At 34.6% G+C, this 22,740-nt stretch overlaps 1 protein-coding gene across 1 annotated transcript; it reads left to right on the plus strand.

Annotated features, from left to right (window-relative positions):
- Positions 1-7,918: 7,918 nt before the first annotated feature.
- On the plus strand, positions 7,919-22,403 carry LOC107843116 (TSL-kinase interacting protein 1). Its single transcript, XM_016687293.2, has 14 exons — positions 7,919-8,076; positions 15,990-16,256; positions 16,367-16,449; positions 16,559-16,606; positions 16,723-16,832; positions 17,226-17,310; positions 17,412-17,688; positions 18,207-18,341; positions 18,442-18,593; positions 18,695-18,933; positions 19,018-19,345; positions 21,007-21,426; positions 21,513-21,644; positions 21,768-22,403. The coding sequence occupies exons 2-14, from the start codon at positions 16,031-16,033 to the stop codon at positions 21,987-21,989; spliced, it is 2,457 nt and encodes an 818-aa protein (XP_016542779.1). The 5' UTR covers positions 7,919-8,076; positions 15,990-16,030; the 3' UTR covers positions 21,990-22,403.
- The last annotated feature ends 337 nt before the right edge of the window (positions 22,404-22,740 follow it).

Genomic DNA, 22,740 nt, shown 5'->3' on the forward strand with positions numbered 1-22,740 from the left:
TCAAGTGTCATTTTCGAGACCACGAGATCAAAGGATATTTCCATATATTTGACACAACTTGAATTTAAGATCAAAACATTTAAAAACCTTCTTTATTTTCTTAAACTCTCTACTGAATCAAAAGAGATCACTCTTTTTTTTAAACCGAGGGAGTATATCTTATAATTTTCCTATAATTAAAATTATTTGATAATTTTGGGTGGGGTACTTGATTCCCATATGTTTAATTAAGGATAAATAACTTATCACTTGACTCAATGTATTTTTTAAAAATATATATTTGATTTATTACTCTCCTTCTCTCTATTTCATATTATTTGAATTTTGCCACATATTAACTTGACGCACTTTTTAAAAAACAAGAAATTTAATTTACTAAATTAACTTTATTGAAAGTTAAAATTTGATTGTTACTATTTTATGTAGTTATTTAATGATAAATGTAATATTGAATGAACTAATAAATTTATCTTGATTTAATAAGACGGATAAATAAATTGAAAAAACTATTTTTAATATAATGGCTAAGTAAATTAAACAAATAGAGTATGTGGATAGAGTTAATAAAAGGCGGAGAGTGCTAAAAAATTTAAGCATAATACAATAATAATAAAATATCTAGAGTAATCTCACAAGGGAGTTTTAGGAGGATAGAATATACGCGAACTTCCTACCTACTTCGTGGAAGTAAAGAAGTTTTCGAAAGATTACGGCTCAAGTCCAGCACATCAAGGCATTTATAAAAAGGGGTATCGGATCGTGAAGAAAATACATCAATTAATACGCGCGAAGCATTACAGAACAATTAGATTTAAAAAAATAATGAAACAATGCAATAACTAAAAGAAACTACATGTGTAAGACTAATACTGCAGCAGAGGCAGTTGTCCCAAATTCCCACCAAGCCCAAATTCGGCGAAAAGCGAGTCAAAATTCAATCACCTGCTAACCTTTTATCCTATTACCCTAATATGTAACATGTATATCTTATAACTAAGGTCATTTCATAGGTAAGCTGGAGTTGTGTCATATTTTTTCTAATCACCTCTTATCAATGCTTCTTCGGTCTACCTCTACCTTTATTCATACCCACCATATTCAACCTATCATATTGCCTTTCTGAGTCATCTGTGCATCTACTCTTTACATATTCAAATCATCTCAGATTGTTTTTCTCGTCTTGTCCACTACTCCACGTTATTCGTAATATACTCACTCTTAATCATATCTTTCCTAGTATGTTTACCTATCCATCTCATCATCCTCATTTCTACAACTCTCTTCTTCTGAGCATGAGAGCTCTCTATAATATATTTCACATTTTCTTTATAAAAGAGTTATGTGAGTGCTATTAATATAACAATTATGCAAAATATCAAAATTTTCTATAATTAAGCTTTAAACTATTGGGATTTATGTTATTTGTCCTTATATTTAGGTAGTTGAGATGGGAGGAAGGACAGAACCACAGGTAATACAATTAAGCCTCAACAAATTTGTATACATAAACAGTTGTTTCCTTCGTTTAAAACAAAATGACTTACCTTTCTTTTTAGAATATTTAAAAAAGAATGATTCTTTTTTTTTTTTTGCAATACTTTCATTTCAACTTTCATATGACATGATTGAGACAACAAGATCAAAGGATATTTCGATATATTTGACACAATTTGAATTTAAGATCAAAATATTTTAAAAATTTCTTTATTTTTTTAAACTCTGTACCAAATTAAAAGAGGTCGTCGGTCTTTTTATTTTTAAACGGAGGGAGTATGTCATATAATTTTCCTATAATTAAAATTATTTGATAATTTGTCAAAGGAAAAATTTGATTTTTAAAAGTTTTGGGGTGGGGTACTTGAATCCCATATAAGGGTGGCAACGGACCGGAGTTAATCCGGTTCCGGTCCGTTTCCGGTCATGTCCGGTCCGGTAACGCAATGGAACCGGTTTGTACCGGTATACCGGTACCAAACGACCTGGAATACGGTACCGGTGCGGAGGGACATTTTTTTCCGGTAGTTTCGGTTTCGGTTGGCCGGATCCGGTCCGGCGCCGACCGATGCATGTTAATTTTTTTTTTTTTTTTTTTTTTTTGGTTTTGGCCGTTGTTGACCGTTGTAAAATAGCTGTTGGAGGGGGCAACGGCTATTTTGTGCCTCCCTCTCCTAATTAGTCCACTACACCATTAATTTTCTACTATAAATATCCTTTTAAATCATTTTTTTTTTCTCACAAATTTCTCAATTTCTCATACTCTCTAAATCTTAAATCTTAATATTCTCATACTTAATATTTATAATTTTTGTATTAATTGGAGTTGTGGATTTTTTTAAAGATACTACAAGCTTCAATTATCATATTTCAATTACTACATGTGGTATACGTCTGCTTTTACGCAGACGTTCGGTATATTCGTTCCAACTTTAATCTCTATAATTTTTATTTTTAATATCTATATTTGTTTACTTACAGTCTTACGTTTATTTTTTGATTTATAATATTTATATTACTTGTTTTAACATTTTAATTATATTTAAATTTAATTATGGATGCAAATAAAAGTAGTGGTAAGAGACCAATCTTTGGTAAGGTTTTTCGTAGAAATAAAAAAAATAATGCTACTACTAGTTCATTATCGCCTAGATTTAATGAAAATTCTTTATCACAACCTAATGGTTTTGATGTTGGTGCCGATATGGAATTAGACCACGAGACACTAAGTAGACGTTATAATAATTTTGGGAAAGACTTACCGGAAGAAGATGATATAGAAGTACAAGAGTTAGGTGAAATCCCTATCCCTACTAGTCCAATTACGGAAATACCAAAAGACGATGATGTACTTCCCCCTTTACCGGAATTTAGTAGGGCCAAAGGTACTGAACATCCTAAACGGTCTTTAGTTTGGCAATTAATGAGTCAAGATAAGGAAAAAAATACTGCTACTTGCAATAATGGTGGGACAGGGTTGCTTACTACGCATTTGAGGAAATATAATACAGAATTTATTCGTCTAGAAAATGAGGCTAAGGCAAAAAAAGGTGGTACACCATTGACGAAAGAATCTGTGGGAGGTAATATGGTTCAAACGCGTTTAGATAGGTTTAACCCAGCTAGCTCAAGTTCTACATTGACATATAATGAAGATGTAGATAGAGAAGAACTAGCGAAAATGGTTGCTGTTATGGGATTGTCATTCAGTTTTCCTTCGCATCCCGATTTTATTCATTATATTCGACGAGTATATAATCCTTCTTTCAAAGGTTTTTCACGAAATACAATTAAAAATGATATTTTTAAATTTCAAGGTGAACATTGTCATTTTCTTCGTTGCTTATTTAGTAAATTTGATGGTAGAGTCTCTATTACTTTTGATATGGGTCATAGTATTATCGGTAATGATTATTTTACTGTCACGGTTCATTGGATTGATCACCATTGGAACATGCAAAAAAGAATTATTGCTTATAAATATGTTGACGAAACTAAAACTGGTAAATATATATCTTTTACAATAGTGGAATGCTTAAAATATTTTAGACTTGTTGATAAAACTATGACATGTACATTAGATAATGCTTCTAATAATTTGAAAGTCATTGATTTTTTAAATACTAGACTATGTCCCATGGATAATGATTATTTTCATGTTAGATTTGTTGCACATATTTTAAATTTGATAGTACATGATGGTGTTGAGTTATTTGGAGATGGTTGTGACCTTCCATATAGAAAAGTTCCAAGAGAAATTCCTACTAGATGGAATTATTTGTATCAAATGCTTGAAGTTGCTAGTGTGTATCGTGAACCTATACAATTAGTTTATAATTCGCTTAATACGACTAATGATTTAAGGCTAGGTTCTGATGATTGGATTGAAGTAGAAGAACTTAGTAAATTTTTGAAAACTTTTTATCAAGCTACGAACACAGTATCTGCACAATATACCCCAACTATTTCTTCCGTTTTAATAAATATTACAGCTATTTCTAAAGTACTTGCTAATTATAAAAAAAAATATTGTCCTTACGAAGAGGCAATTGACGCTATGGTTGACAAATTTAAAAAATATTTTTTTTCGATTCCACAAATTTATTTGACAGTTACTTTATTCAACCCACTTTACAAAGAACATGATGTAATTATGATGGTTTAAAAAATTTACACCAATTTAGAAATTGAACCTCATGAAAGGCCATCGGTTGAAACGTGTTGTGCTAGCATAGTACCTAAAGCCAGGAATTTATATAACATGTATCAAGTATGGAACATAATACTGCGCTAGTCGAACCTCCTACTTTTAGACATAGATATGATGATTTAGATGATGAGATGGGTGAAGAACCTGGTCTTCAATGTTGTAGCAGTAATGATTTTGATTCATATATTTCTCAGGATCGAAAATGTATTAGAGATGCAAATGGACAAAAAAACTTTTAGGATGGTGGAAGACCCGTACCAGACAATTCCAAAACTATCAAGGGTGGTTCGAGATTCACTAGCAAGTCAAGCTTCTTCAGTCGCATCGGAGCAAGCTTTTAGTGTAGGAAGATTTATGATTGGAGATCATCGATATTAGTTGGCGAAGAATAGTTTGGAAATTTCGGTATTATTTATAGCTTGGATTAATGCCAAAAGAAGAAATTTTGGGCTCCTAAAATTACCGCCCCAGATTGAAGACGAAATAGATGAAATATTTGAAGAGAATAGTGATGATGGAATGGAAGCAATGGAAGAACAAGGAAAAAGACCAATTCCAGAAAATATAAAAATAGATAACTTACATATAGAATATTATGGACATTATAGATATTAAGATTCTGGAGTACAGATCTAATTCAAACAGAACCCTTCCTAGAAGGTGGTCGCGTAGATTAGATTCTCTTTTAATATTCATAATAAATGTACAACGTAATGTATTAAATTTGAATAAATATAAATTTTTCTAAGGTTATGTAATAAAAAGTTAATGTTATGAGTTAAATTTATAACTATTTTAAAAATTATATATCAAGTTGATGTTAGCTTTTTTTAGCATAACTTTATAATTATATTAATAAAATAATTTAAATTATTAAAATAATTATATACTTTTAATTTTTTTAAAGTTAAAAAGTAAATGTTATAACTATACATACATTCTTTTATTATAAAAGTCATAACATTAATAAAAAATTAAACAAACAGTGAGATGCAAACAGTAAAACGCCGGAACTCCGGTTTTCGTACTGGTCCGACACGGTACTGCACCGATGGCAACCGAAACGGGGTGGAAGGACCATATTTTCCGGTGGTACCGGTTCCGGTATAATACACTGGACATTCTTTCCGATACCAGATCCGATTCCGATAAAACCGTTCCGGTTGCTCCATTCTGGTCCGTTGTCGGGCTTAATCCCGTATGTTCAATTAAGGATAAATAATTTATCAATTGACTCAATGTATTTTTTTAAAAAAATTATTTGATTTATTACTCTCCTCTCTATTTCATATTATTTGAATTTCACCACATATTAACTTGACACACTTAAAAAAAATAAAGAATTTAATTTACTAAATTAATCTTATTGAAAGTAAAATTTGATTGTTACTATTTTATGTAATTAATTAATGATAAATGTAATATTGAATGAAATAATAAATTTGTCTTGATTTAATAAGAGGGATAAATAAATTAAAAAAATTATTTTTAATATAACGGCTAAGTAAATTAAACAAATAGAGTATGTGGATAGAGTTAATAAAAGACAAACGAGAGTGCTTAAAATGGAGAGGCAAAAATTTAAGCATAATACAATAATAATAAAATACCTAGTGTAATCTTGAAGAAAGTTTTAGGAGGGTAGAATATACGCGAACTTTCTCACTACTTCGTGGAAGTAAAGAGAGTTTCGAAAGATTACGACTCAAGTACAACACATCAAAACATTTATAAAAGGGGTATCGGATCGTGAAGAAAATATATCAATTAATACGCGAAGCATTATAGAACAATCAGATAAAAAAACAACAACAGTGAAATTATGCAATAACTAAAAGAAACTGCATGTGTAAGAATAATACTACAACAGACATAGTTGTCCCCAATTCCCACCAAACCCAAGTTCGTCAAAAAACGCGTCAAAGTTCAATTACGTACTAATCTTTTATCCTATTATCCCAATTCGTGACATTCATATCTCATAACTAGGTTATTTCATTAGTAAGCTGAAATTGTGTCATATCTTATCTAATCACTTTTTTTCACTACTTTTTCAGTTTACCTCTACCTCTATGCATACCCATCGTATTCAACCTCTTATACTGCTATTTTGGGGCATCTTTGCATCTACTCTTCACATGTTTAAACCATCTCAGTTTTGTTTTCTTCGTCCTGTCCACTACAGATGTCTGTCCACTTTATCTGAAATATGCTCATTCATAATTATATCTCTTATAATATAGAAGATGTTCACACATCCATCTCATTATCCCAATTTCCACAACTTCTTTCTCCTAAACATGAAAATTCTCCATAATATATTTTGCATTTTCTTTATAAAAGAGTTATATGAGTGCTATTAATATAACAATGGAAGGAAGTTATATGCTCTTTTCGGGTTCATATTTTCATTAATATCATATATAAAATTAGAAACTACGCTTAATAACCTTAAAAAGAATGTGATTTTAACCTTCTGTCTTCGGTTCATTATTTTGTTTCATGGAGGTTAAAAGTTAAAACTTGTTAAACTTGTTGATTTGCTCATGAATAAACGACATAAGTTCAAGGTCATCCGCATCTAAAATTGTTATTATAAATCACCATAAAGCGATTTTTATATGAATTAGATACCAAATACAAACATTTTACATATTGATATCTATTGAATCACGCTGGTGATTTATAATAATGTTGTTTGTATTGTGTATCTAATTTTGTACTGGGTATTCTTGTACTTTAAATTATACACTATAATATTTGATGCGCCAAATTTAAGGTGAGGTGTCATGATGTATGTTATTTACTAATGACGTTACTCTAATTGATGAGACATGCATAGAAGTTAATGCTAAGTTGAAGATTTAGAGACAAATTCTAGAATTTAAGAGATTTAGGTTGAAGAGACCAAGACGGAATATTTGAAATATAAGTTTAGTGAGGTGACACATAAGGCCGATGTGGTAGTGAAGCTCGATACTTAGATTGTTCACAATAGAAATAGAGAAATTGATAAGACTGTCACTCATCGTATTGATGCAGGATGGATAAAATGAAGGCTCGTATCTGAAATTTTATTTGATAAGAAAATGCCCACCAAATATAAAGATAAGTTCTACATAGGGTTTGTTAGACCAACAATGTTGTATGAGACGGAGTGTTGTCAGTCAATAACTTTCACATCCAAAAGATAAATGTGACGGAGATAAAGATGATGGGATAAATATATGGATTTACTAGGAGAGATAGGATTAGAAATGAGGTTATTCGAGATAATGTGAGAATGACTTTGGTGGAAGTCAAGATGTGAGAAGCGAGGTTGAGGTGATTTGGATATGACACATATTACGAGGAGGAGCATAGATGCTCCAATACGAAGGCATGAGAAGTTGGCTATGGATGGATTCACACCAGGTAGAGGTAGATTAAAAAAGCATTGGACACAAACAAAAACCAAAAGTTTGAGTAAAGTTAAATTTTGAATTATGAACCAATACAACCCTGATACAGTTATCAGACACCGGACAAAAAATAAAAAATAAAAAATATAATAATATTAATAAATAACAACAAATGACAATTTTACCCCTATGTACATGTACACCGATAGACCCGACTTAAGGATATCAAACAACGAATGAAAAACAAAAACGGAAATTTTAGCAAATGACAATTTTACCCCTATGTACATGGATCTTCATATTTTCCTCATAAATATTGTACTATTACTCCTTTTCAATTTTTACCAATCGATCATATTATTCCCAATCTTATACCTTCCTCTTTGCACCGTACTTTTTTCCACCGGCGCCGATTAACCGATTACGTTTCCGGCGACGTCTTCCGGTCAACACTCCGGCGAGTAGTTTCCGGTAAGCTGTTTAACTCTTCGTACTCCTATAACCGACATGAATTTCGCTAATTTTTCGCTATTTTTTGCTAATTATTTACGTTTTATATGCTTATTGTTTAGATTAAATTGCTGATTACTATGAATATGGAGTTATATAGTACATTTTTCATCAGGAAACTTGTATAGGAATTTTTGAAATTGAAATAATTTGTGCTTTTTGACATTTTGTATGTTTAATTTTAGTAATTGAAGCATTATATTGAACTTTTGTGATGTTAAATTTAGTATTTTTTTTGCTTTTTTGTATCCATTTTTTTGTCTGTTTTAATGAGCTGATGTGGTAAAACTTTGTGAATTTTTCGCTATTTGTCGTTTTTTATTTGATTATTATTTAGATTAATTTGCGGATTACTATGAATATGGAGTTATATACATTTTTCATCAGGAAATTTGGATAGAAATTTTTGAAATTGAAATAATTGGTGCTTTTAGTAATTTTGTGTGTTTAATCTTTGTAATTGAAGCATTATATTAACTTTTTATGTGGTTAATTTTAGTGATGTAAGTATTTTGTCTTTTTTTGTCGTTTTGTATCCATTTTTTGTCTGTTTTAATGAGCTGATGTGGTGAATTTTGCGATTTTTTTTGCCATTTTTCATGTTTTATTTGGAGTGAAGTGGTGTAGTTTGAATTTTTTGTTGCTGATTAGTATGAAAATAGAATTGTGTAGTACATTTTTCTTCATGAAACTTGTATGTGGTTCATAGGAATTCGAAATTAGTGATTTTAGACATTTTGTGTATTTCGTCATCTTCTACGGTTGATTTTATGGTAACTGTCTAGTTCTTCCGACTTAGATTTCGCGAATTTTTGAATTTTTCTTGTTTTATTTGCTTACTATTTAATTAATGAGGTTTATTTTGATTTTTATTTTTTTGGTTGCTGATTACTATGGGTAATGGAATTATGTTGCACATTTTTCTTCATGAATTTTAAATTAGTGTTTTTTAGACATTTTGTGTATTTTTTCAACTTCTCCGGTTGATTTTACTGTAATTGTCTAACTCTTCGTGTTCCGAAACTGAATTGAATTTTGCTATTTTCAGTTACTGAAAGCATTTTAATTACAGTAATTTTAAGTATTTGTTTGTTGTGTATTCATTTTTTGTCTATAATGAGCTGATGTGGTACTGACTTTTTTGTTTTTGTTTTGAGAAGTATGTGATTTTAGACATTTTGTGTATTTTGTCAACTTCTCCGGTTGATTTTATGGTAATTGTCTAACTCTTTGTGCTCCGAAGCCGATCGGAATTTCGGAATTTTCACTATCTTTTCATGTTTTATTTGGAGTAAAGAGGTATTTAGTTTGATTTTATTTTACACATGTTTTGTTTGTTTGTTGGTTGTGTATTCATTTTCCGTCTGTTTTAATGCGCTGATGTTGTGTTGATTTTTCTTTTGTTTGGAGAAGTATGTGATCAATTGGTAGAATTTGTTTGATTCTGATGGATATTATTGAGAGTCCAATGTTGCCCGGATTCTTCAAAAAATGTTGACAGATGCGTGTTAGATACTTGAAAAAATAATGCGTTTTGGAGAATCTGACATGGGTGTGGCAATGATGTTGGAGAGTCTGAGCAACATAGATTGAGACTAAAATGTAATAAAAAATCAATAAATCTGGTTATTGTAAGGATAAAAAAAATACTAAATTAAACTGGATATGTTGCCAAGCTTTATTTATTACTTTTTTGGGATGAAAACGTTTTAGGGAGGTGTGTAATTAGAGAGCTCTAAACATGAGATACGGATGAGAATATCATGGAGCTTTAATTTCACTTAAAACCGAGCACGAGAAAGTAAGTGTGGGAATATCATGTGATATGTCCCCTTGAATCTCATGAATTAAGCTTGGATTAGAGTCGCAACTCCATGTCTCCACCATAATTTTTCCTTGGGTTCTCGCAGTGCTAATCCCTTTATGACGTTTGGTGGGATTAAATCTTGTCTAATTGACTAATGAATCAAGACATAAAAGAGTAATAGCTCTGCAACCTTTTAACGTGGAAGGCCAAAAGCAATTACTCTCCTTTTTCCATTTTGCGTGACATTTTTTTTTTTTTTTTTTTTAAGTTTGTTCCATATAAGATGACACTTTTTTTATTTTTAGAAACAATTTTGTTTTAAACTTTTTATTTTATGCTTAATGACACGATTTTATAGCCACCAAAGTGTCATGCATGTTTAAGACATCAAGTTCCAAAGTTCTTTCTTTCTTAAACTTTGTGCCTAGTCAACCATCTTCACATAAAACGAAATGGAGGGAGTATACAACGGAGGAATTAGTTATGAGAAGCTTAAAGCCTTATTGATCACAGTGCGACCTTACATGCATTCGGTGATCCAAATCAAAAGCTAGCTCATGAGGTGAATATAAGGAGACAAAAAACTCATTCCTCCACCGATGTCAGTGGACAATTGGCTGAACTACACAGATGATCAGTTTCGGTGCTGGTGGGACCTGATAGAATTTTAAAGGAAAAAAAAAAAATACAAGGGGAAGAATTTCATATTGTCCTCAAATATCGTACTTTTTATTCTTCTCATTTTCTATGTTTCCTCTCTGGACCTGATCGAATTTTAAAGGAAAAAAATATAAGGGGAAGATTTTCATATTGTCCTCGAATATTGTACTTTTTGTTCCTCTCATTTTCTATGTTTCCTCTCTAAACCAATTGACCATAGTATTCCCAATCTTACTTTCCTCTTTCCACCCGCTTTTTTTCCTGTCGGCGCCGATTTGCCGATTACTTTCCCGATGGTGTTTTCCATCCTACTTCTTTCGCTAATTCGTGGTAAACTGTCTTAACACCTTCTTACTCTTAAATTCGACTTGAATTTCACTAATTTTTTGCTAATTTTTCCTTTTGTATTTTCTTATTTTTTTGTTGCTGATTACTATTAATATGGAATTACGTAATACATTTTTCTGAAGGGGAGCCTTGGAGTAACTGGTAAAGTTGTTGCCATGTGACCAGGAGGTCACGGGTTCAAGCCTTGGAAACAGCCTCTGGCAGAAATGCAAGGTGTAAGGCTGCGTACGATACACCCTTGTGGTGGGGCCCTTCCGCGGACACCGCACATAGCGGTAGCTTTAGTGCACCAGGCTGCCCTTTTATGTAATCATTTTGTATGTTTAATTTTAGTCATTGAAGGATTACATTAAATTTTTGTGTGGTTAATTTAAGTATGATTTTTTTTTGGTTGTGTGTCCATTTTTGTCAGTTTTAATGAGCTGGTCTCTCTGTGTGTCTGTGTTTTTTCGTGTAAGTTTGATGTGGTATTGATAGATATTGCTTGACTTTTGATGGATATAGTTGAGAGTCTTATGTTGCTCGGATTTTTCAAAACTGTCGATGGGTGCTTGTTGGATACTCCAAAAGTAGTGCATTTTGGAAAATTTGACACGGGTGCGGCGGCAATTTTGGTGAGTACGAGCAACATAAATTGAGACTACAATGTAATAGAAAACCAATAAATCTAGCTATTGTAAGGATCAAAAAGACTAAATAAATTGAATATGTCGTCACACTTCAATTTTTTGGACTAAAATATTTTAGGGAGTGTGAAAATGTATTACGAAGTGTGTAATTAGAGAGCTATAAACATGATATGGATGAGCATATTGGGCAGCTTTAATTTCACTTTAAACCGAGCATGAGAAACAGAGAAAGTAATAGCTATGTGATATGTCCCCTTGAATTTCATGAACTAAGCTTGGGTTGGAGTCGCAACTCCACCATCATTTTGTGTTGGATTCACTCAGTACTAACCACTGTATAACGTCTAGTGGGATTGGAATCTTGTCCGATTGAGTAATGAGTTAATACACATAAAAGAATAATAGTTTTACAATCTTGTAACATGGAAGTCTAAAGCCAATTACTCCCTTTGTTCCATTTGCGTGACATTATTTTTTACTCCTGTTCCATATATTATGATTCTTTTTTACTTTTAGAAACAATTTAGTTGTGAACTTTTCATTTTACGCTTAAGGACACGATTTTATAGCCACATATCTAGACATGTTTAATACAACAAATTCCAAAAGTTGGTCTTTCTTTCTTAAATTTGGTACCTAGTTAATCATCTTCATGTAATGAAATGGAGGGAGTGCATAACGGAGGAATTAGTTATGAGAAGTTTAAAGCCTTATTGATCAAAAGCTAGCTCATGAGGATATAAGGAGACAAACAACTCGTCCATCCACAAATGTCAATATCGGACAATTGGCCGATCTGCACGGATGGTCGGTTGCGGTGTTGGTGGAACCAGGTAGAATTTTGAGGTGCACGCATGTTGGTTCGGACATCACCTTCATTAAAAAAAATTCAAGTACCTACAAAGCTTCTTAAAAAAGTAAATTATATTTTAAGTGAAATTAATGAAGCAAAGATCTTGCAATTGAGTTAAAAAATCAATTAAATTTTTGATTTAGTTGCATAAGTGTAGTCAAGTTTCTAATTCAATTTGAACGACTATTATTGATTGCTAAATTCTTTGTCCTAAAAAGTAGCAAGTTCAATAATAATGATCCCTTAACAATTAATCTATTTTCCAATTATATTTGTTGTTTCTTGAACAATCAAAACGAGGATTCGGAGGTGAATTGGCCATTCAATCTTGTGAACATATCGAGACTGAAATTGGAAAAAGAGATAGGAACAAAGAGGAATAACCAATTGATGAAAGAACGACAAGACAATCAAGAGCCTCACCCGAATAAAGATTCCCCATAGACCAAATCATGTATTAGACAGGATATGATGTTTCTTGAGCTGACTAAGAACATAACCTTAGAGGATTTGGAGGTCGCCAATTTGGTAGAAGGTTAGTTGGTAGTTGAACGTTCTCTCGCTTGCTTACGGGATAGGCTCGGTGGTCGTGCTTATACCTACTTTCTTATTAGTAGTATTAGCACTATTTTCGTAGTTTCTTGTTCTTTGCTTTCGGTTAGCACTTACCTTTTTTGTGCTTTGGTTATTGAGCTGTTATTATTGGTCTTTCTTCTACATGGATGTTGTGTACTGCTTTCCATTTAGCTTTATTTCGTTATTGTTACCACCTTCATTTGTGTAGTCCCTTTTTCAAACTACTTTGATGCTATATTTAAGCGGAGGATCTTTCGAAAACAACCTCTCTATCTTTACGAGCTAAGGGTAGGATTTGCATTCCCTCTACTCCCCAGACCCCACTTGTGGGATTACACTGGGTATGTTGTTGGTAAAGAGGTGTCTCGGGTCTTTTCTAAGGGGCAGAGGGTATTGAGAAGTAGACAGAGAAGGAAGGAAAGATCCCTTTACAAGCTGCTAGCAAGTCACATATCTTTCTTTTCTATTCAAAGATGGGTTGATGGGACCTTGCTGAGATTCATTCCTCATATCATCAAGGAGTGAATAGGACTTATGGAACAACATCTGAATATCGTGTTAAAAAGGTTGCACCAAAAGCCCTGAACACTTATATATGATCTTCTATGTAGAATCTACTTCTCTTTGAAACATCTTGTGTTCCTTTCTTTCCACATTGCCACCCTCCTAGAATAGAGAGCCAGGTAATGATGTGTACACCTTAGCCTCTAGCACCTTAATACCTACACTTAGGTGCTGGCTAAGCGAATTGAGGCACACAATCTAAAATTCACCTAACTTCAGAACTTTAAGCACACCTAAATGTGCCTTTACTCCACTGGTTCCTGCAATCTTTTCGTGAACTGTAGGGGAATGCGGTACCTTTGTAAATCTTGCTATGTAAATACCGGTACCTTCTTAGTGCTTTTAATCAACAAAATCTTACTTAGAGAAAACAAATCACGACACATAGGCTTCAGTGCTTCAGATATGTTGGAAAGTGATCAAAACTTTTTAGCTCCTGTGGAAAGAACTTTGTCCACTGCTCTCGGGTCACGAAGCAGTTACACAAAATTAGAAGTAACTTGGAGAAGTCAATTGCAGGCAACATTAATACCATTTGATAACGGGGATGAAGTGGTAAGACCTTTGTGAATCTTTTAAGAAACACTTATGAAAGGTTGTTGAAGTATTCAATCTGTATGATGGAGGACAACTGAAATCGAAAAACAAGCTGTTTACTTGTGGATAATTGTTATTTGATACTCTATTTTTCATGCATCATAAGCTTTTGTAGGTCCCTGTAAGATTGTATTTTCCTAATTACTTTTAGCTGCTTCAGGTCTTTAATAGTTACTTTTCCAGTTTCTCGGTTGGCATGAATTTAGAGTCAATACTTAGACCAAAGTTATGGTTTGCCGAACTTATTTTTTTTCTACCACATGACATTCATTCAGATATTTTGGATATACTTATGTATTTGTTGCGGCATATTCAAGGGGAGTTGCCTTGCTATATGTTATTTGCAGATGAAGTAGTTCTAATTGACGAGATCCGGAGAGGAGTTAATGATAAGTTGGAGGTTTGGAGACAAACGCTACAGTCCAAAGAATTAGGTTGAGCAGGACCAAGACGGAAAACTTGGAGTGCAAGTTCATTGAATTGATGCATGAGGAAGGCGTGGTAGTGAAGTTGAATTCCCAGGCCATTTGTAAGAGAGATAGTTTCAAGTATCTTGGGTCTATATCCATGGGAACAGTGAGATTGACGAAGATGTCACTCACCGTATTGGCGCAGGGTGGATGAAATGGTGGCTCGCGTTTGGAGTCTTGTGTGAAACAAAGATGCCTCCTAAACTTAAAAAGGCAAGTTCTACGGAGTGGCAGTCCGACTGGATTTGTTGTATAGAGCGCAGTGTTGGCGAGTCTCCAAAAGTTGAAGGTGGTGGATGCTACGATGGATGTGTAGACTTACTAGGAGAAATAGGGTTAGAAATGAGATTATTCAAGAGTAGGTGGGAGTGGCTTCGGTGGAAGATAAAATGCAGGAAGTGAGGTTGAGATGGTTCAGACATGTGTGATGAGGAGGTGCACGGATGCCCCAATATGGAGGTGTGAGAGGTTTTGGTGATTGATGATTTCAGGTGGGGTAAAGATAAACCGAAGAAATATTGAAGGGAGGTGATTAAACATAATATGGAGCAGTTATAACTTACTGAGGGTATGACCCTAGATATGAAAGTGTGGAGGATGCGAATTAGGGTAGAAGGTTAGTAGGTGGGAGTGCGTCCTTGCTAGTAAGAAGGAATGCTTTGGTTGTAGCCGTGCTAGTAGTTGTAGCGCTATGCTTGTATCTTGTAGTTTCTTGTTCATGGTGTTTTGGTGATGTTTGTGGTTTCACATAGATAGTTTATAGTACTACTCTGTGGGTATCTTGTTTCTGTTATTATCTATTGGTGTGTTATTCTATTTTGTGTTTTGTTTTTATTAGATCTTTTTATACTGTTTTTTGTCCCGAGCCGGGTGTCTATAGCACACAGCCTATCTACTTCATCTGAAGTAGTGGTATGGACTGAGCTGATCTGTCTTTTTTCCCACATTTGTTCCTGCTTGCTTTAACACGTGAGGTATAATGCAACTGTTCTAATATGTATTTTTTTAATCTTTTTCCTTTTTTATTCCTTGTTTCTGCCCGTTCCTTTTGGTCCTTGAGATTTGTGCATACCTGATCATATAGCAAGGATAATGGGTCTTGAAGGGACATGTTTGGAATAATGGTGGGCTTTAGTAAGTTGTCATATTGTGAGCATGGGCTAATGCATGTATTTATATAGAGTAGTATTTTGATATATATAGTGATTGATATTACTTCTTTTTTCTGCAAGTCGGACTATAAGTGACTTAATCAATCTTAAGTTTTTCTGTTTGAATGTTGTGTGGTCTTTTATTTGCTTTTCTAGGTACTTTTTTATCTGCACATTTTATCTGTTGGAGGTTTGAGAAGTATCTTCTGGTGCTTGCAGTTGAAATACAATGCAAAGCTAGTACTGCGGATGACTTCAACATGCAAATGGTGCAACAGGTCTCCTTAGACTGTGACACATGCCTCCATCCCGAGACTTTTATGTGCAAGGATGGGTTTTCTGGGGTAACACAAAATCCTGCAGTGGCACTGCCAGTGATACCCTCAAAAGATCATCCTGTTTCACAGCAGTCTGTGCTGACCCATGATCATGCAGTTACACAGCTGGTATCATTCTCCCAAGATCAGGTTATACTACCGCAGCCAGGTATGTTGTGGAAATATATGCTTTATATTAGCTGTCTGAAGCTTAATGGCCTCTAGTTGTGGAAGGTTAACTTGTCATTTTTTCTGCTGGGATATTAATTATTAATGCAGCCAAAAGACAGACACGTCAATGGGCTGCATGGACACGTCAGGAGGAAGAAAGCTTTTTCTCTGCACTGCGACAAGTTGGGAAGGTAATTCACCTTTTTGGTGTATATATAGGCATATAGCTGGCTTCCTCTTTTGTTTTTGTTTTTCTTGTGGGATCATTAATTACTGTGGCTGTGGCACTTTCTTTTTCAGAATTTTGAGAGAATTACTAGTCGCGTGCAGAGTAAAAACAAGGATCAGGTGATATATAGTGACATTTATTTATTTAATTATCCACATATCTTTTCTTCTATGCTTTTTTGCTTCACTTATCTTTTTTTTTTTTTTTGAACTCTTCTATTCCTTTGATTTGGCAGGTCAGACACTATTATTATCGTCTTGTGAGGCGCATGAACAAGTTGTTGGGTCCAGAACTTTGTCTGGATGCCAAAAATTCCAAGGAGACTAATGCTGCAATGCTGCGATGGTATGTAGGAGCCATTATTGGTGCCATTTCATTAGCAGCACGATCTTCTTTTGGTCCATTTTTTATGACATAAAAGCATGCTATGCATTAAATGTATAGTAAGAAATGAAGTTATGTAATCAATGCTATCCTTTTTTAAGCTTTTAAAATGTAGTATTATTGCTGTGATAATTATGGATTAGAGGCATGCTACACTTGTACGTTTTTTCCATGGTGAAGTAAACCAGCAATATGTCCTATTTTCTGGTTTGGATAATTTAACCACTGACTTTGTCCTATTCACAACAAAATCTATTATGTATTTTGGAGCAAAATGTAGCTTATTTTTGACACTTGTACATGTTAAATAGCTACTTCTAATGATATAGCTAACTTTGACTGCTTCGTCTGTAGGTGGTCTTTACTGGAAAAGTATAGCTGTAAAGCTTCAAAGCTTCATTTGAAACCACGGAGATTTAAAATATTTGTTGAAACTTTGGTCAGTCAAGAGCATCAACATTTTTTTCTTTATATCACTCCATATTTCAGCATGATTTCTTTACATTTAGCTGGACTGAACTACATTATATTGTCATAAAGGAGAGTCAGCTGGTGAAAGACCGCAAAAAGAATGTAAAAAGGCGTCCTTCTCAAGGAGAAAGTAGCTCTACAGCTGCAGCATCTCCTTCAAGTCATGGCAGAGTGTCAACTAATGATAGTCGGACAGTTAAAGTGGTTCTTCTTGACAACAAGGACGCACAAAAATTCGGATCCGGTAAAGGTCCTTCTGTAAAACGCAATGTCACTATGGGTGTTAACAGGGGGAATGTAAAGGTAGACTCTTCTGTGAAAAATGCTAGACATCGCCGAAGGACAGGTTTGTTATTTATAAAGCTCATGAATGTATTGCATTTGTTTCTTCTTTGGCTTTTATGATTTCCCTGCATCTTTTCGCAAAGCATGTGTTAGAGAATTTATAAAGGTCTTAGGCTATTCCTCCCATTCCGTAAGTTTTGACTTTTGAGTTGGTTGGTCAAATTTCTGTGAATTATTCTTGGTATTGACTATTATATAGCTATGAGTATAGGCGTTTACTTTTACATGGGAATATTTGTTTTATTCTTCTTACACTACTTCCAGATGGCAATATGGCATCACAAAAATATCTGACCGCATTGCACATGTCATTGCAGTGAGAAGCCAAAACATTGTCTTCCACCTCCATACCTTAAACTGACATTGTTCAGAGGAGTGTTAATAGTGATGTTCCTATGGCTAATATAATCTGCCTACTGCTTTGTTTTTTCTCGTTTAGTGTTCTTTTGCTTTTCATTTTCCTCAATAACAAAGCTGAGAGTGAGATCTACTCTCGGTTGTTTTGTCTCTGGTTGGCAGGTTCTTCATCAACAGCTGCATATAAAAGGTGGGAGAAGGCTGCAATTGCTGGAGTTTCATTGGTAGCTGATGCTGCCGAGCATTTGGAGCGGACAACTATTGATAAAGATGTTGGACCGGTCCAGAATTCACAGGGTGAGTAGTTAGTTGAAGCTTTTTTTCCCCCCTTTGAGGATTATTGATTCCTTCAAATGCATTATAACTACTAGCCATCCTTTATATGAATAACTTGTAGGTATAAATGGCTTTGAACATGTTGGCAAAGATGTGCATTCTTTGTCGACTTTATCTCAAATTTTTTTAAAGGAGACCAATTTACAGAGTTGTATGAAACTAAAGCTCCAACTGTTTCCTGTTGATGAAGGAACTAGAAGAGCCCTGGAAATGGTAGGTTTGAGTAAACCTCTTTGCTGTTCTGTGATTAACTGGTTACAACATTTGATGTAAAAATTTATTTTCTATCACTTATCTTTTCCTTTCTGTGTCAGGATAATCATAACCCGTTCTTGGAACTCACTCTAAGTAATCGAAAAAAGATGTCATCCGTTATGGAACATCTCAATCGTAAATGGGGAAGTTCAAGCATAGCAACTGGAGAACTGGTGCTTTTTCCTTTCCATGTACAGGTGGAAAGCCTGGTGCGATCCCTGAGATGGACCAAAGATACCACACAAATTGCAGCAGATGTGCATAATCTGATTGGAAGACCTCCAGTTTTCCGTCTCAAGTCCGTGTTTTAGGTTTTCTTTTGGTATCCTTCAGAAGTAATCTCTACAATAATTGCAGGACTGATTTATTTCCTTCTTTTTAGATATGGTTGGTTTCCAAATGCTGAGCTTGGAACGTCTCAAGAACCATTGTCATATACCGTTCCATTTGTGCAAAATACTAACACTAACATAACAAACGAAAAGAATGCGGAAATACCAGCATCTTCCCATGGTTCACTTGTACGATTTTCTAAAGAACCACTACCTTCTAACCCAAGAATGACTGTGACATCCTCCTCAAACAAGCTTGGTGAGTCAAACTTGCAAGCTAGCATGGGTCTGAATACCTACACTTCTGATCATGATGAAACTCTGCCTTCACATAGAAGGGAGAACTGGGATGCAACCACCGCGGAACAAGATGACATGGTATTATTTTTCCTTAGTTTCATTCTCATTTTTGTGGCTTGAGCCGGGGGTCTATCTAAACAGCCTCTCTATCTCTCCTCTGAGGTAGTGGTATGGACTGCGTACACTTTATCCTCCCCAGACCCCATTTTGTTGGAATATACTGTGTATGTTGTTGTTGTAATTGTTTCGTTCTCATTTTTATTCTGGCTTGATTTGCTTTATAGAAACTCAGAGAATTGGCAATTCAATTGAATTCCTTTTGGCTCTTCTACTTTCAGCTTATCCTTGTTTTTGCTTTTATTGTCTACATTTTTGTGTGATGAATAAAGTCATAGACACCTTTTTTGTAACCTACCGACTTATCCTATTACATGAGGAACTTCAGCAAACTTGGTTTGTCAGCTTTATACGGGCTATTTCTATTCTTCTAGTATGTGTATTTTGCTCTAGGTGAGCTATGTTAAAGACCTCCTTATCTGGATGATGTAATAGCTTATTAAGGAAACAATTTTAGTTTACAAATTTTTAACGAGATGGTTAGCACTGGGTTTTAGTCTAAGGTAGGAACCAAATTATAATCTGCAGGTAAAGCATGTCAAAGGGGATGAGGACTTCCATAGAAAGAAACCGCCTATTTGAAGTTTCATCCCTGGACAAATCATTTCTAAAGGAGCGCACTGATCAATGATCAATCATTTCTTGGGATGGCAATGGGGCGGTGCGGGTTTTAAGCTATACGGGGCGGTGTGGGTTTTAAGTTATGCGGTGCGGGTGCGGGGCGGGTTAAAGTAATTTTTTTTTAAATGGTGCGGTGAGGGTTGCGGGTATATGCGGGTTTAAATTAAAAAAAGCTAAAAATTAGTATTGTTCTCGTAAATATACCTAAAATTATATGTATTCTTTACTTAAAATTTTGTGATACTTAAAGAGACATGTATAAACTACAAATAAATAATTTTATAGTAGCTTTTTTAACATCTCTATTTATTTTAATAAAAATATGATATTTGATCATTACTTGTACACGTTATACTTTTTGAAATTTTTTTAGTGAAAAGTGATATAATAGAAATTAGTTATTATTTCCTAGTTGTAGATTTGAAAATATAATGATTTTCAATGGAGTTACGAATTTTTCAAAAAAAAAAAAGGAAAAAATAAAAACATGGGGCGGTGCGGTGCGGTTATGCGCGGGTATAAATGTGGGGCGGGTTTATGCGGGTTTAAAGGTGATGCGGTGTGGTGCGGATTTAAAACTTGCGGGTTTAGAAAAAACCCGCACCGCACCCACACCGCACCGCACCATTGCCATCCCTACTAATCATGAAAATGTGTTGATATGAATCAAGCGAATTGTTGACAAAATTGGACCAAGTAAAAAACCAGCTTACTTTAACCTTACTGCCCAAGAGATTTGTGATTAAGGGGATCTAAGGATTATGTGTTGTTCCCAATTTAGACTGGGCAGATTGTGTAACACATGTTTTTACTAGCTGGGGAGAAACTGAAGTTTTATTGTCAGATGTTCAAGTTGAAGCAAATGGATTTTGAGGTTCTCGCTGTTTTATTCTTTTTCTTTGCATATGTGTGTGTGTTAAAGGGAGTCATTTTTGCTTTAAAAGAATGTTGTATTCCGTATCAACGAATAAGTTCCTGAAATTTTACTTGCTTCCTATTAGCATGATATGCAGGGAACCAAGGCCAGTGCTTTGTCAGCAGGGGATTGGGAAGATAGCTTTACCAACATAAGTGTTGGAGATCTTCTCTTTGATGCACCTGATGATGAGCAAACAGACTGCGTTGACTCAGCTTTGCCCGGAAGCTCTCATTTTCTCCATCAGACGCCATTAAGCTGCGACTCGTTTGATGCAGCGATTGCTGCTCATATATATAAACATCAAAGCAAAGCTGATTCTCAGATGGCTCTTCCACCTCAAGCATCTTCCATTTGGAATGCTGAAGATACATGTGATGCTTTTGCATTCAAGAAAAATGTTGCTTTCCGTGACAAAGAGCAGCGGTCATCCAGCAATGTTGGTGCAGAGAATTCCCAGCGGATTGCTCAGTCATCATCCCTGGTATTGGATGCAGGAATCAAGGTTTATGTCAAAGAGAATCTTATCAAAGCATCACTTTGTGCTAGTTAGAGATGGAGCATATACATCTTTTTTATTTTCTTTTGCAGGATTTGCCTGGGAACATGGAATCGTTCACTGGCGAAACTGCTCATGAAGACCCAATGGATGAGTGTCAATCCGATGCACAAGCTTTGGATGGTTCTGCAAAGGATCCTAATGGGCTCTCTGGCATATATTGGGTAAATCTTTTCTTACTTAACCCGTGTATACTACTGAATTGAGGTGTTTCGGCTAAATACAACCATCTAGTACATTGGCGTTGAGTCATGTATTCACCCAATTCCTCTTTTTTCAACTTGCAGACAGATTCTTTAGGACCGCTAGAATTGGACGCACCTTCATGTAGATATCATAATGAAGACATAACTCTGAGTGATAGTTTTGGTGGTTTGAACCGCCTCATAGTTGACAGCCTGGATGCATTTCAAAATTGCTCGTTTTTTGGGTTGGACAAGAAAGAGCCTGCATCATCTACTGCTAAAGCTGTAGAGACTTCAGATTTAAAAATCGGCGCTGAAGTCTAAGCTTCCCTCGACTGTGGAACTGTAAGTAAGCGCGGTTTATTTTGGTAAAACTTAGTTCGCTAACTTATAGGAATGCCGCGACAATATCAAGTCTACAACTTCCTGCATGCACGCACGCACGCGAGTAAAGCATGGCTCTTTAAAAGAGAAAAGGATTGAGACGCAACGAAGGTTCTCTTTTTTATGTACAAAATATAACTCTTGAGCATATCTCAGGTGTCTTTGGATGTGTACATTGTGTAGAATTTATGTGCAGCATGTGAAAATGCCAATTTTTAGTTTTGGTAAAACTGATAGATGTTGCAAAATTCTGGACTTAGGCACAACAGGGTTGATATTGATGTTATATGATTTGATAACAAAAAGAATGTGAAATTTTATAAATTGATTTGGAGAAACCAACATTTCAAAACATTCACTCTTTTTTTCTCTCCAAAATTCAATTCTTCAATTTTGTGTCTTATTTTTCTTGCAATCTTGTTTCGAATATCTCCTCTTTTGAGTTGAGGTCTTATCGGAAATAACCTCTATATCCCACAAAGTTTAGGGGTAAAGTCTGCTTGCGTTTTACCATCCTCATTACTTTTCTTAAATACCACTCGTAGAATTGCAAAGGTTTATCAGAAACTTCTCTAATCCACAAAGGTAGGTGATCAAGTCCGCGTACATTTTACCGTCCTCATTACCTTTCTCAGATCCGACTTGTAGAATCACTACATATGTCGTCGTGCTAGTTATTTTACCAACAAAA

This window comes from Capsicum annuum, chromosome 9 (genome assembly GCF_002878395.1).
Source record: "Capsicum annuum cultivar UCD-10X-F1 chromosome 9, UCD10Xv1.1, whole genome shotgun sequence".
NCBI lineage: Eukaryota > Viridiplantae > Streptophyta > Magnoliopsida > Solanales > Solanaceae > Capsicum > Capsicum annuum.